We start from the raw sequence: 15328 nt of genomic DNA on the forward strand, positions 1-15328 counted from the left end.
ATTATATACAACAAGAAAAACATACAATTAAAAATCAAATAAAATGAAAGGCAGCAGAAGAAGAATAAATCTTATAATATCTGCCCCTTTTGACCCCTAAATAAGTTTTTAAAAAGTGATTTACACACAAAAAGTATAGAATTGAAATGAAATGAAATACTTCTGGTGTCTCAGCAAGTAACAGTTCACACAAGGTAAACATAAAATGAAAACAAAGTATGAAAAAGATTTTAATGAAGTCCTGTATCTTTGCAATGAAAAATATGATAAAAAGAAAAGAAAGGCAACAACAGACTATTGTAAGAAAACTTGGTTCTGTAAAAGAAAAATATAATGGAAGAAGTGTGGCTCAAGACCTTTGCTCAGTACTCTAGTACTGCTACTTTGATGACTGTTTTTATACACTGACTTTAAAGCTGATCCAATCAAGAAAACTGAAAAAACACATTTAACCTGGGATTGTTGCTTTCTTACTACCTGTTTCCTTTACTAACCCTGCACTGAAACACAAGCTCTTTGTTTATTTTCTACCTTGATTTTTAGTTTCTCATCAATTTATCGTTGAGTTTTTTAATTTAAACTCTCTGTTTTCTTACACAATCATTTCCTCCGTCAGCTGTCGCTACAGAAACAGGCGTTGGACAAAGAGTTGGACACTCTGAAAGAGAAACTGAAGTGGACAGAAGAACAGCTGAAGGACAGTCAGAAGAAAGAAGCTCAGACACAAACTAAACTGACGGTAACGCACGCACACACGCACGCACACACACACACACACCCACAGAGTTTTGGGCCATCTGCTTCCACTTGCATTAGTTATTAATTAGCTGAGTGTTGGATACATTGTGACCTCCATACATTATTTAAACAGTATGTGCCATGTGTACGTCTAATAGTAGGACAGTAAATGAAATATGAGTAAATAAGTAGATTGTGGCGACACTCATTAAACTGTCATTTTAGTTAACATCCTAAATTTAAGATAATTTAACTATTCCAAGAAAAAAAAACATTCTTTTTTTTAAGTTATCGCATTTATGTGTGTATGATACAAACCCCAATATTTTTAGCTAAAAATCGTAAAGCATCTAATCCTTGTGTATAATTCTATCCCTAATCAATCATTGCAGTTTCCCCTCTGGTGGGGACATTTTAGATTATTTTGATTTTTTCGGGGACAACTACTTGTGGGCGTGTGTGGCAGTGGAGGAGCAGCGCGTCCTTCTGCATGTCGCTGAAAATAGTCAGATCCCACAGCAGAAGCCGGTTGTTAAATTAGAAAAGTGAACTATCAACATCCACATCTTTACATCCCTTTGGTTAAAAAGAAAAAAAAGGTTTTTCCTCCTCTGACTCCCTATCCAACAACACAAGCTTTAGCTATGTGTAACGTTTCCTACAGGTGGAGGGCAGAGGGGAGAAATTATGATGATTTATCCTCTGCAACACTTTCAGTCATATACGAGAAAATATTGAAAGTTATTGTGTTTTTTTTTTTTTTTTACAAAAAATGAGTCAAAATTCACTCCAGTGTATAAATACGACCTTCCAACTTTATAGGTGATTTTTAGGGTTAAGTTTTGTTCCATTATAAACATAAACGCGGTGAATAAATTTTAAATTTTGATTTCTTTATCTGAAAGTCAGTGTTAAAAATAATACAACAAAAAAACTACATTTAAAATACTGAATCTGGATGGTTAACTGCTGAAGTTAGATAAATTTAAAGCTCGTGCCTTCAGCTGAAACTAAACAGAGTGCAAACAAAGTTCACGGCATGCCTGCATGAAGCACAGCTGCTGATGCTGTTTTTTTTCTCTTAACTTGTTTGTTCTTGTTCTTATGAAACTGCTAACTGAACCTGCAGTTCATAATATTTTGCTCCTACAAAGCTTTTCCTTATCTGGAAATCTTGAAAAAAAAAAAGAAAGTACATTCAAGCTTACAGTCCAGGTGCAAACACAACAGTTGCAATGTTTTGCACTTCTTATGTATTTGTGATTTAGTTTTAGTCCAGCTTAAAGAAGTTAAAGGTGTTGTTGAGGATAAAATGTTGCAGAAATAGGTAGCAATTTTTTTCATAAAAACATTGTTTGTATCAAAATAACAATACAGCCGAGTTGACCTCTTCTTTTTAAGCCCAAACAAATTCATCTCTTATTGTGAAATGAAAAGATAAATTTGTTTGACTGGATTTAATCCACCTTTGTTTTTTGTTTTTGTTTTTTTCTCAACCCCTTGCTTTAGGAGTCAGTGCGTGAGGCGGAGGGTGTGGCGGTGACTTTGGAGCAAAGCAGGAAGAGAGAGAAGGCTCTGGAGGAGGAGGGGAGGAGACTGAAGGAGGAGCAAGCTGACACCCTGCGTCTCCTCAGAGAACTGCAAGGTGAGGAGCGATCTTTGAGAATCTCTGACATGTGTTAGTCAGTGGAGCAGGCTGTTCTGACATGTTAATCAGGAGGTACTTATAGATTTTATCATCCTTTAGTTGTGTCCTCCAGTTAACAGAATGCTCATTTCTATAACAAAACACTATAAATAAGTTTATAGTTTTAGTTTTTGGGAAACATTAATATATATTTTACTTCTAAGAGAGTGAATTTTTCAATGTTGTTATTTCTAGAAGTTTAGTTCAACATGTCTCTGCAGTAGATTGGATCATCATCGTGTCAAATTACCTCATAAAAACAATTAATGTAAAAGTGATGGTCACCAACCAGAAATAAAACTGGTAATAGTAAGAATAATAGTAATAAAATAATAGTACAAGTATTTACAACAAATACAAATGTACATTTTTGTTTGCTTCTCTAAAACGTGAGGTGCAATATAAAAGGAGGTTTTTGGCTTCACATCAGCAGCAGAGACAGTTTAAATGTTAATCTTTGAGACTTGGTTTGTATTATTGTTTTAAACATCTGTGGTCATCACAAACACAAGTGGTCAGAATATAATCAAATACCTTTATTAGACTTTTTTGTTTGGGTTCATTTTAAATTGTAAAGAGCTCCTGGTTGCTCCACCTTGAAGGAAGCTGGCATTGATTAATGACATACACATTGTTTATTCTGACGTCAACAACGTTCAGAAAACCAAAACAGTTCAATAATGTGGCTTATTTAGAAGAAATGAGACAAATGTTTGTTAGAATGAAATTCCCTGGTTGTTCACAGGAAATGACGCATCAGGCCACGGGGTGGCATCGTTTGTCCACTTTGATGAACTTCAGTCCAGAATTCTGAAAATCTTTCTATAAAACGATCTGACATAAAGTTGTTTGTCTGAAAAGCCACAGTATTTTAGTACACAAAAGCTTTAAAACAATACTTTTATACAATGTAAGTATGTTCTTAAACTCTTCAGACCCTTTAGAGTTGCTCTAATAGTGCATAAGTTTAAATCATGTATTTCAACACATTACTGAGTGTTTAAAATAAATACATGATCTGTAGAAAATGTGGCATCTAATGTTAAATCTGTGTCTTATGTTTTAACTCCAGAGCAAAAGTCCACTCCAGCGCCGCCTCAACAGCCCGTCCAGTTTTGCCCGGTTGGACAGAGTTTTTCGTCTCAGTCGTCTTCAGCTCAGCCTCCTCGTCCTCTGGCCCACAGCAGGAGACCTGCCGCTGCCCAAACTGAGCAGAAGACGGAAGAGCGGGTAGATGCGAGCAGGGCAGAGTTGTCAGCATCTTATCTGTCTGACAGAGAGCCGGGAGAAGGAATTGATGCTGAGCACATCATTGCCATCACAACCTCAGAGTGTTTACAAAGATCAGGACAGTTTAGAAGAAGTAATGAAGAAGGAAGTAAGAGTAGAGATGAGGGAATAAAATGTGACGCTCCCGTCGCCTCCTCTGTGGATGGAGCAACAGACGTTAAACATTCACCTCACCTTTCTCCTGACAGCACACATGTTCTCAAATCTGAACAGACCGTCCCCTCTGTAGACCTAAAGAAGGAGAATGCCCAGCTCCGCTCTGAGCTCAGCGACGTACGCGAAGAGCTCCAGAGACGTTTGGAGGACCTGGAAGCTCAGCGGAGGGCCGAGGCAGAAGCGAGAACTCGCCTCAAACAGCTCAGCCGGAAACACGCCGGCCAGACAGCGGAGAGGCAGGAGAAAGACAAGGAGTGGAGGGCAAAACTGGAAAATGAGAAAGCTGAGACAGAAAAACTGAAGAGGGCCAACGCCGCTCTGTTGGCAGAGATGAAGATTAGTAAAGACGAACACGACAAAGCAGAGAGAGCGACGCAGGAAGAGGACAACGACGTATCACAAGAGGACAGGGAGAGCGAGTTGATTGAACAAAACATTCAACTGAAAAATCAGCTAGCAATGGTGAAAGCCCAGCTCGCTTTAGAACGAGAGGAACGAGCGCAAGAGGAGGAGGAGAGAATCAGAATCATAAACACAGAGGAAGATGTGAAAAACCAGCTGAGCCTGAAGCTGGCAGAGATCATGGCCGACGTCGAGGATCTAACTCACCAAAGAAATGAAGAATTAGCAGAAGAGGAGAGACTTGCAAACAGTCCATTGTTGACTCTTCATGAAGATGAACTTAACTCCAACACCAAACTCGCCTTCACCGAGTCCACCGACCAAAACAGCACCCTCATTTTCAAAGAAACAGACGTCCATCTTGATGGTCAAGTGGTTCAGATTGAAGGTAACAAACCCAACTCTCAGGAAAAGTCTTCCTCATCAGGTGGTGAGCTCGACAACTTTGAACTCGTTAAAGAAGTTGAACAGCTGAGAAGAAAGTATACAAAGGAGTCAGATCGTGCTAACAAGATCCAGGTTAAGTTTGACGCCTTACAGGTCCAGGTAAGATTAAAAATTTATTATCTCTATCAACCTTTTTCATTATGTCTTAAAGATACATTTTATCACAACTCAGCCATTCAGGCAAAATCAGAAAACTGTCTCTAAACATCCCATTATTTAACTTTAAATAAGAAAAGAATGCATCTCTTTCAGCAACAAAATCAAAGATTCCTGAAAAATTCTAACTTTATTTTCTTGGCTTGAAGTTGACCAGTGGTTAGGAAAAGTTCAGAACAAGAAACAATAAAAGCTATTTCAGTATTACGTTTGGGGCTGGATAAAATGGTAATGAGGGCCAGATTTGGCCCACGGGCCTTGAGTTTTTGACGTGTTTTAAGGGTTTATCGTGAAGCAACTTGAACTGTCAGAACATCAGGGCTGGGTGAAGATAATTAAACACTTAGACATGTTGTTTCTGTTTGTTTATATATCCTGAAAGTGTTTAATTTTCAATCTGACGTGAACAAATACAAAGAGATTTGTAAATTCTGAACTAAAAAATGTAAGCTTCCTTGTGTAGATAATAATTTATTACACATTTAAGGTGTAAATTGTGTGATGCTCTGAAAACAGTGTAAAGCTCACATATTTTCATCTTCAGCCTCTCTTTTGCTTTGTTTTTATTTCTCTGCAGGTGACACGTCAGACCAAAGAGCTGACTCGGGCCTTTGAGAGGCAGACTCAGCACATCGCAGGCCTTCTGACTGAGCTGCAGGACAAGGAGAGCGCCCTCTTCAGTCAGGGAGAGGAGCTAAAGAGATACAAGCAAGAGCTGGATGTACTAAAGAGAGAAAGAACTGAAGAGAACCAACGAGATACGTCAACAGAAACCTCAGAGCTCCAGCATGAACAAGAACAGGAGTGTGTTGTCACTGTTCACACTGCAGATCCATGTGCTGCTATGAAGTTACAGAACAATACGAGTCAGACAAAGACTGAGACACTTGAAACTCCTGAACCTGAAGATGACAGTGACGCAGTAACGTCTGAACAACAGCAATCAGTCTCTGTAGACCTGGATAAGTCTGAGAGCGGCCGTGAGTCTGCTTGTGAGGTGGCAGAAAATCCCTGCAGTCAAAAGGAAGTCCTGCATACAGAGCTCACAGCTCTCAGACAGGAAAATCAGACATTGAAACAAAAACTAGAGGATTCTAGTATCTCTGACTCCAGAAACCCAACACTACAGGCTGAAGGCAAAAACCGAGACGACTCAGTCAAACAAAGCCAAAGTTCTGCTCCTCTGTCTCGATTTGAGGAGGAAGAGGCAGAAAGTGATATCCTGACAGAGGAGCAAGAGTCGCTGCAAGGACATGTGAAGAAGAATGAAAATCAAGGTCAAGATTCAGAAAGGGGAGAAGTGCGATCCCTGATTAGTGAAGATGATCAGGAAGAGGTGTCTGAGGTGATCCACCTGCAGCTACAGGTAGAGGGAGACAATCAACAATTCTTAAATTCAAAGAGCAAAAAGTGATTAAAACATTCACTCACAGCAGAGCTTAGTGTTTAGCTTTAAAGATAATAGTGTTTTCATCTTTAAATTTAATATATCTACTCTGATGTGAAACAGTAAGACTAATTTACTGCTTATAATATGAATTATTCATGTAAACATTTGGTAGAAAAGTAACTGTATTGATCCGTGTTTTTTTTTTTTCAAACGGATGGTAATTCTATTTTCATTTTATATTCCAAAAAACATGAAAACTGTCCGTCTTTTTTATTTTTCTCACACCGGAGAGAAACATGGCTCACAGCAACTCATCTCGGTCCTGTGGAACCTGCTGCAGCTTCAAGTTTGTCATGGACCGCTTGGAGAAATATTTAATGTACTAAAAGCACCAGAAGCTCCAGGAAACAGATACCAGCTAACACCTGTTAAGGAAATGTAAAACTATTTAGCTAACATTTATTTATTGCGGCTTCCTGGTTAGCAAGTAAAACATGTTGATTTATCCCACTATCAGACTATTTAAATAGTTTTTTAAAAGAAATTATCTAGACAAGCTATATTAATTTAAAAAATAAATAAATAAAGTCTGCTGTTGGTTAAAGAAATTCAAAAGTAGTTTGCATTAGTCCATTTACAGGCAGCTGCTGTTATTGAAAATTTATTTATCTAGCTCCACTTTAAATAATAATGATAGTGTTAAACTTCCGGTTTGGGAAAAGTAAAAAGAAGGAACATTTCCCCATTTTTGGAGTATAAAATTAAAATATAATACCCATCAGTTTTTCGGTAAAAAAAGTGCACAGACCAGTATTAGTAACTTTTATTACTCATGTGTTTCAGGTGGAGGCGCTGCAGAGAGAAGTAAGAGCTCTCTCTGAGGAGACGGAGGCTCAGGCTCAAGAGCTGGCTGTGTGGAGACTGGCCTCCCAACCAGCCCCAACATTTAACCATCTCCTTCCCAGCACAGAAGATCAGGTCTCTGCAGAGAGTCAGGCCCAGTCGAATCAACAGCTGATAAATGAGTTCCACAACCAAACAGGAACCCTAAACCAGGACCAAACTCTCACAATCCTGACCCAGTTTCAGGACTGGGGTTCTCAGGGAAACATCACAGTCATCAGAGAAGATGACTTATCCCTCTGCTGCTCCTCCAACAAACTGAGAGGACGCACCCTGTTCTCCAGGTAACTCGCACTAAAGTGTAACAACATTTGTAACATAATTTCTTTTACTGCATTTGTTATTTGGTATTTCTGCTGGAATTTTGTTTTTTATTTATTTTTTTATTTTTTTACCATAAGAATTCAGAACAGCAACCTTCCTGAACCAAAGAGCCCCAACTCGTCAAAAAAGACTGCAGCGTCTCATGAAAACAATCAGAACAAGATGGACCAGGTGATTTTATTTTTTCTTTTGAATCTACTTTAAGATGTAGCCTTCGTATCTCTCTGTAAATTTATGGATAACTAATAGAAAATGTAAAAAAAAAAAAAGCTTATAACTTCATTTTGTAACTTTGTTTATTTTCAGCAAGATGCTATAAAAGAGCTGTGCTCCTTTTTAAAAAACAGAAATGGTATCATAAGTCCAATTTTTTCTTTATGCAAGAATAAAAACATCTGTAGATTTTAATATCTTTCAATTGGCTATTTAATATTCTCTCTATATACACAGATAAAATCAGACTCTGACCACACTTAAGTACCTGTTTGAATGAGAAAGGAGGTTTTGAAATCTTTCAGTCTGCTTTTAATCACTGAAACATCTTTGGTAAGGGTTTGTAATGATATTCTTTTAGAAAATGACTGGTCAGTTTGTGATCCTGGACCTTACTGCAGCTTTTTAAACTGCTGACCACAGTATCCTTTTATCACGGTTAGAACACTGGGTTGGGATCACAGGAGCAGCATTGGATTGGTTTCTTTCTTACCTGAGTGACAGACGTTTTGTGTTAATGTTGGAAACCTTTTCTACTTTAGTGCCCGTTTCTAGTGAGGTTCCACAGGGCTCGATTCTCGGGCCACTTCTGTTCTCATTGTACCTTCTTCCTCTGGTTTCTGTTCTGAGGAAACATGGTCTGTCCTTTCATTGTTATGCAGATCATTGTCAAATCAACCTGCCTTTTAAACCTAATTATCGTTCTCCATCCACTAAAAGGTTTTAATGACAGGATTGGATGTCTGCAAACTACTGCTAGCACCCTTCTAGTTTGAGTTGTATATAAAACATTTTGTTTTAAATCTGTGGGTGATTTTAGACTCTTGACGTTAAGTTTAACAGGCAGATCAGCTGTGTTTTGCAGAAAACCTTTTTCCAGTTAAGGCAGATAGCTAAACTTAGGCCAGCTTGTCCAGAATGCTGCAGCTCCCATCTGCCCTCAAATGTTAGACAGGCCTGATCACTTCCTGTTTAAAAACACATCTGTTCTTATTGACATTTAATCAGGTGAGTTATTTTAGTATTTTATTGTTATGTGTTCTTCATTTATTGTTTTCCTGCTGCTTTTAAATTAATTTGTTTTGCTGTTTTTATTTACATTTTTTTTCTTGTTCAGCGCTTTGGTAAACACCTGTTTTATAAATGTGCTTTCTAAATAAATTTGACTTGACTGTATAGGTTTGCTTTAGAAGGAAATTGCTTTTAATTCAAACTGTTTTAAGACTATTTCTTTCAACAATTTAAAGAAAATAATCAGTTCATCAATTTAGAGGATTGATGACTGGCTGAGTTTGTTTATCTTGCAGCTCTGCAATATCCAGATAATTTATGAGAGTACTTCTGTGCAATTAGGTTGAAATTATAGAAAAATAAAGTTTAAATTGTTAACGTAACAAAAATAAGTGGTCAGTGGGTTGTTTAAAATGCAAAACTCTTTAAACTGAACTTGAAGGACCTGTTCCTTTTTAAATGCTAACATACAAGTTACACAGTTTACTCAGAGCAATTTCAGTTATAGTTAAACAGTTATTTGAAACACTTATCATACTTTTCCTTAAATGGAGCTTTTATTGTTTGTTTTTGTAAAAAAAATTGCTGTCATTTTCTGCACCAGTTACATCTTTAATTACTGTTTTGTTGTTGTTTACACAGGAATCTGAAAAAGAAAACCTGCAGATTAACCTGCAGAGGTCAGACGTTTGTCCAGAACAAAGCAAAGTGAAGAAAGAACTCATCCAAATATCATCTTCTCAGAAATTGTCTGAGCTCAGCAGTGCCAAAGATCCCCACAAAGTGTCAGGGACAAATCCAGCCACTGTTGTAGAATGTTGCACTACAACTCCTGAGACCAGACAGGACGGTGAGAAAAGCACAACCACAAAGACTGCAGACAAAAACATCAGGGCAGAAATAAGGAGTGTCAGCAGCCAAACGGACGAGAGTTCGTCTTTTTGCAGCGCCTTTAGAGTCTGTGCCAGCACACAAACCGAAAAGGATTTAAAAGACAAAGAAGAACCGGTGGACTCTCCTCCTGTCGCGGTGTCAGGACAGACCGAGCCAGGCGACAAAATGTTGCTTTCAGGTTCTTTCCCCATTCCAGCGGACCCAGCCCGACTTGCTGAAAGAATCCGTCGCAGCAGGACTCAGCTGTCAGCGGCCTTTGATGATACGGAGTACGAGCCGTATGGCCTGCCTGAAGTCGTCATGAAAGGTATCGTTTAAATCTCAGTTTGTGGAGTGAAACTTAGCATAAATGTGGTTTTACACTGTGATGACGAGCAGCTCTTGTTTTGATCTATGGATTCCCCTGGATTATAACCCATACCTAAAAAAACATGGAGCTTTTTCTCTACTATACTTAATGTCAGGATGTATCACCAGTTTAAAAAAAAACCTTAGTTTATGTTCAGTAAACATACAAAAACTAAACTTGAATGCTTCTCATAAACACACACTCTGTACTTGGTTGTAACTCATCAGGATCCCCCAACAATCACCTACAGTCCTAAATTTCATCAAAGGTGGCTTAAAAATGTCTGAAATTTTTTTGACTTGCTGAAACCTGCAGATACTCAGCATCAAACTTGAGTTATTTTGTTTTGTGTAAAAGTGAATTCTACTGATCTGAGTTAAGTCTCTAAATATTCAACTTGCTGAACTCAGAACAGAGCGAAGCATTTAATGACTAATGAGGAGGGGACTGGAGAGACCAAAAATAAAAATAAAGGAGTGAAATGTGGCTTTACTTTGACCAGCTGAACACAAACATGACTTTAGTGTTTGTGTATGTTTTCTCAGTTTTATTATCTGTAAATAAGAAGCCTATTTGCTGACAAGTTTGCCGTGAATATTTAACTGTAAGTAAATGAAAGAAAAATATACCTGTTTTAAAATAACTTCAGCTCTGGTTGAGAATAATTTTACTTTCACCTTCAAAAGGTCTGTTTGTTTTTTGTTTGTTTATATTTAAAAGAAAATTGCAGAAATTAGTTTTGTGTTCTGCTAAGAAAAAAAATATTAGGACCAGAAGCATCATTTTCATGGGGCAACTTTTAAATATTATATTTTGAAATATACAAAAAACAAAATCTTTTGATGTTTTTTTTCTGTCTGCATTTATTTTATTTTGTTCTTTTCCTCTTTCATTCACCTGCTTGTTAATGTTTCATTTATAAAAATTTCTGTTTTCCTGCTTTTGTCTTGCAGGTTTTGCTGACATCCCCACTGGACCCTCTTGCCCCTACATTGTGAGAAGAGGTTTGTTGGGGACAGCTGTGGTACCCGTGTCTCAGAAAGGAAAAGAGGACGAGGAGACGGATTAAAGCACAGCAACAGGTTGCATCAGGTACAGTGGCAATATTTTTCTCTTTTCTCTGGAAAATTTTTATTTAAGGTTGAAGTTTTGAGTGATAAACGTGTACATACTCTGAGTAGTTTTTGCACCTGAACTTTATCACTAAATATCTCTAGTCCCTGGGTGGCTTTAACTCATTAGTGAGGAGGTTTCTTCAACTGGAGGATTGTGGGTTCAATCCCTAACGAGTGCAGCGTGTCATATTTTCCTTGGGCAAGACATTAAACCTCCCCACATAGTGCATGAGTGAAAAAAATAAAACAGCTGAATATACCGTAAAGTAGAGATCAACCAATACGGGTTTTTAAGGCCGATGCCGATACTGATTATTTTGACGATCCATCAATATGTGCTATCAAATTTTTTGGGCCGACTTTCGAAGCAGATGCTGCTGATACAAGAAAACACCACATATATCATCCAGCCGATGTATCGGTAGAGCTCTAATAGAGAGGGTAAATATATATATGAGACAGAAATGTAAGAGTGGAGGAATGAGAAACATTTTAGTTACAGGACCTGAGTGAGGTGAAAAAGGCACTTTATGAATTAAAATCATTTATCAATTTATTTCCAAAGAACAAAAAAAAGGTATTTTTAGGAAAAAACACTTTTTAACTTTTGAATGTGATCATATCCAAACAGCGTATGAAATGTAAATTCATTTTGTACCACAGAGATGATGTATTAAGTGTCTTTTTATAAGTTTGCCTCCGTTCTTTCTGACTTTTATCTAGAAATAATTTAACTTTTCTTAAAGATATTTGTGTGTTTTAATAAAAGTATTCATACTAAATGAATTGAAAGCTTAGTTTTTTAGCTGAGACAAAGTTTTCATTCAGCAAAACTAAGAGGTTTTTATGTTTTCTTTTAGTTGTTTACAGATCTTGTGGAAGGATTTGATTAGTGGCTTCGCCGAACTTGTATGATGGACCTGGAGCCTGTAAAGACACTTGAAGCTCTTCAGACTTTGAAACACAAACAGGACCAGTTAAAAAAGCTGAAATCAGACGTGTTTCTGCACACAAGCTTCCAGGTAACTGGGACTGCACCAACGAAATGAACACCTCCTCCAGTGTGGATCCAAAACGTTTTAAATCTCACTGCTTTACCCTGGAGCTGTTGTGTGGAGCCTCTAGTCACGTGTATAATTAGGCACTCGCAGGTCTGACCTCACATTATTTTCAATTAAACAGGGCTGAGTTGATGTTTTTCTAAACCAGCACTCATCAAGATAAGTTTGACTTGTTTTCCAGAAGGCTTTAGCCAAGAGTGGCCAGTTGTGAAAACATTTTCACATTTCTTTATGTGGTTTTATTTATGGACACTTGAATGTGTTATTTTTTAGTGAGCAGGGGTTTACAAAGGTATGTGTGAAATATTAGCTGTGAATATGAACATGTGTGTTCTCATCCTAATATTACTGTTTGTGTATGTGTGTAGGTGTGTGTGTTTGTGTGTAGGAGGAGAGAGAGAGCTCATGTCTATGACTCAGTCTAACCTGCACTGGTTTCCGCTCCATGTATGGTGAATTCACGCTGCGCTCCTGTTCTCCTCTCTGGGCTGCTTTGCGTCTCCGTGCGACTCTTAACAAACACTCAAAACACAAGTTAGTTTAAAATCAACTTTATTTCACTAAATAACATGTTTACAATAGATGTTTTTAACAATAGATCAAATGTAACTTCTCTAGTTTTTATTTTTATTTTTTGCATTTAAGAAAAAGGAAGAATTCTAAGTTTTAGTTTGGTGCCAAGTTTGTGGCAAATCTAAGACAAACTCTGGCAAAAACTATGGAATCATTCCTCGTAGAGGATGTTCTTTCAATTGTTTAATTTTGTGTAAAAAAACATGCCACAAAACTATTATTTTTTAAAGCCCAACCTTCTGGCTTTAAGAAATAGTAAAAAAAAACAAAAAACAAGTCACTCTTTTTTTTTCTTCTTTTTATTATTATTATTTTAGCTCAAGTAGAGGTAAAAAGAAATACACAGAATCCCTATATTTTGCAGTTTTAAAAAAATCAGGTGTTCTTTTTATCTGTTCAAGATAAATCACATAATGTTTCAATAGACGTTTGGTGTTTTTAGTCAGCTGTCTAAAATCTGAACCAGGTTTAAACAAAATGAGCAAATGGAGAAGGTTGTAAAAAGGAAAAGTACAAAAAGGAAGACCTCAAAATTTCATGAAAACAGAAAATACACAAAACAAATGAGAAACAAGCAGGCAGAAACAAGTCAGTGTCTTTAAAAAGTCGCCTTGAAGAAAAAGGATTTATCTGCAGAAAACTTAAACGAAAGTCATCATTAACACTCAGAGATTTATGAAGATGACTTAATGTACATGTCTACTGTCATTGATGACTTGAGCCTGCAGGTCAGGGGAAATGACAGTCATTACATCAGTTCAGTTTATTTATACCAAGTCACAACAAATGTTTCAGGGCACTATTCAAAAAAACATCTAAGGAAGCCACCAGATTGCATTGAATGACTTCATCACAGTCTCCATCCTGAGCAGCACGTTGGCGACAGTGGAAAGGAAAAACTCCCTTTTAACAGGAAGTACGGTAACCAGCAGCAGAACCAGGACCAGGCTCAGGACGGACAGCCATCTGCCTCAACCGACTGGGTTTGAGAGTCTGAGCCTCTAGCATCAGAACTAAGGAATGACTCAGGAAACTTAAGCTCAACTATAGGATTTATCAAAAAAGAAAATCTTAAGTCTAGACCTAAAGTAGACAGAGTATCAGCCTCACTGACAGAAGCTGGAGGTTGGTTCCACAAGAGAGAAGCCTGAGAACTGAAAGCTCTGCCTCCTATTCTTCTTTAGAAACCACAAGTAAACCTGTCTGGATGCTTTGTTAGGAAATTATGGGAAAAATAAGATCCTTATTACAAGATGGAGCTTGGTTGTTGGGAGCTTTGTATGTTAGAAGTAAGATTTTTACTTAATGTTTACTTAATTTTTTTTCTCCATTTTGAGTGATTCAATTTTTTCTCTACTTCATCTAAAGAAGAGCAACTATGATAGACTACACATTTATATTTCTTTTTTTAAATAGTTTCTTAAAAAGGTTGGATTTTAATGATAGTAAAATAAATATTTTTTAGTCAATATTAAACGACTAAAGGAGCCTTCTCCATGAGTGGTAATTCCAGAGTTCTAGTTGCAGATATCACATAATTTATATGCGTTTAGGACCAGTTTAATGTGTAGGTTTGCATTTTATCCATTGGGCTAATAATCTGAGAGTTTGCTGAGTTTTCTTAAAGAAGGAATTTTACGGTAACGAGACAAAATCTTTTTAGCATACTTTACTATGTAGGTCGTTTACTCATGATCAAGTCTAACAAAAATGTTACACTTTATATTGAAGATGTATTTGCTTCTAGTTTTGTTTTTATTTTATTTTATTGTGCAATGCTTTGATTGATGCATAAATGAAGGCTATGAGCTAAAGTTGCTTCTTCTGTTTCAGATTTTATGCCTCGGAAAAGGGTCGATATTAAATTTTTTGTCATTTCACAAAGTTACAACACTTAATACAGCTGCACCTGCAGCAATTCTGTTACTTTCACCTTCCTGCGATGTAGTCTCTATATCACTTTTCATTTTATCTGCACAAACTTTATCTTGAAAAGCTTTGTTTATTGTGTAAAAAAAAACTTACCTATTTAGGTACTGTATTTGTTTGGCTGCTTCACATCAACTTGAAACTGCTTTTTATTACAACCTGTGCAGACTTTAGGAATGTTTGAATTTTTTTAATAAACATAAAATAGAGTGCTTTAGTTTTATTTTGTAGCAGATGTATTGTGGAATTAGTGATGCTGTTACACAGTTGTATTAAAGTGCTTTTTTCCCGATGTTTTCTCTGTTTTATTTAATTATAGTTGTTCTCTGTCGGTCAGTTGGACTTACTAGCTCAGTTTGAACACAGCGTACTCTGTTGCTATTTTTCTTCCATGCTAACACCCTCACACACACAAAAACACACACATCACCTCCCTTCGCCTCTGTGTATCTCTGGGATCTGCAGTTTTCTGGCACCGAGGTGAGATGGTGTCTTGTGTGCGGGGGAACGCTGAATTTGTTGCCTCCTTTCAGACACTTTTATGTGACAACACTGTGTTGTTTGTAGCTACAATAAAAGTCCCGCTCCTATTTTAACCTTTGTTTTTCTTTAAGCGCCTTGAAGTCTGAGGAGTCGGGTCTGTTGACCTTTCAGCTCCATGTCGTGACGTTGGGCCTGGTTTTTTTTTAC

General features: G+C 37.2%; 1 protein-coding gene across 5 annotated transcripts in view; it reads left to right on the plus strand.

Annotated features, from left to right (window-relative positions):
* The window catches only part of si:dkeyp-115e12.6 (centromere protein F), a 29025-nt gene extending 13791 nt beyond the window's left edge, over positions 1 to 15234 (plus strand). For all 5 annotated transcript variants that reach the window (XM_014005721.1, XM_014005700.1, XM_014005741.1 and 2 more), the window contains 9 exons: positions 617 to 739; positions 2248 to 2383; positions 3498 to 4819; positions 5454 to 6242; positions 7110 to 7453; positions 7571 to 7664; positions 9360 to 9918; positions 10914 to 11052; positions 11936 to 15234. In XM_014005721.1, coding sequence (XP_013861175.1) covers positions 617 to 739; positions 2248 to 2383; positions 3498 to 4819; positions 5454 to 6242; positions 7110 to 7453; positions 7571 to 7664; positions 9360 to 9918; positions 10914 to 11029 — 3483 coding nt within the window. In that variant the 3' untranslated portion in view covers positions 11030 to 11052; positions 11936 to 15234. The remainder of the gene's footprint in view (positions 1 to 616; positions 740 to 2247; positions 2384 to 3497; positions 4820 to 5453; positions 6243 to 7109; positions 7454 to 7570; positions 7665 to 9359; positions 9919 to 10913; positions 11053 to 11935) is intronic.
* The last annotated feature ends 94 nt before the right edge of the window (positions 15235 to 15328 follow it).

The sequence above is a fragment of the Austrofundulus limnaeus genome, unplaced genomic scaffold (genome assembly GCF_001266775.1).
Source record: "Austrofundulus limnaeus strain Quisiro unplaced genomic scaffold, Austrofundulus_limnaeus-1.0 Scaffold1, whole genome shotgun sequence".
NCBI classification, from domain to species: Eukaryota; Metazoa; Chordata; class Actinopteri; order Cyprinodontiformes; family Rivulidae; genus Austrofundulus; species Austrofundulus limnaeus.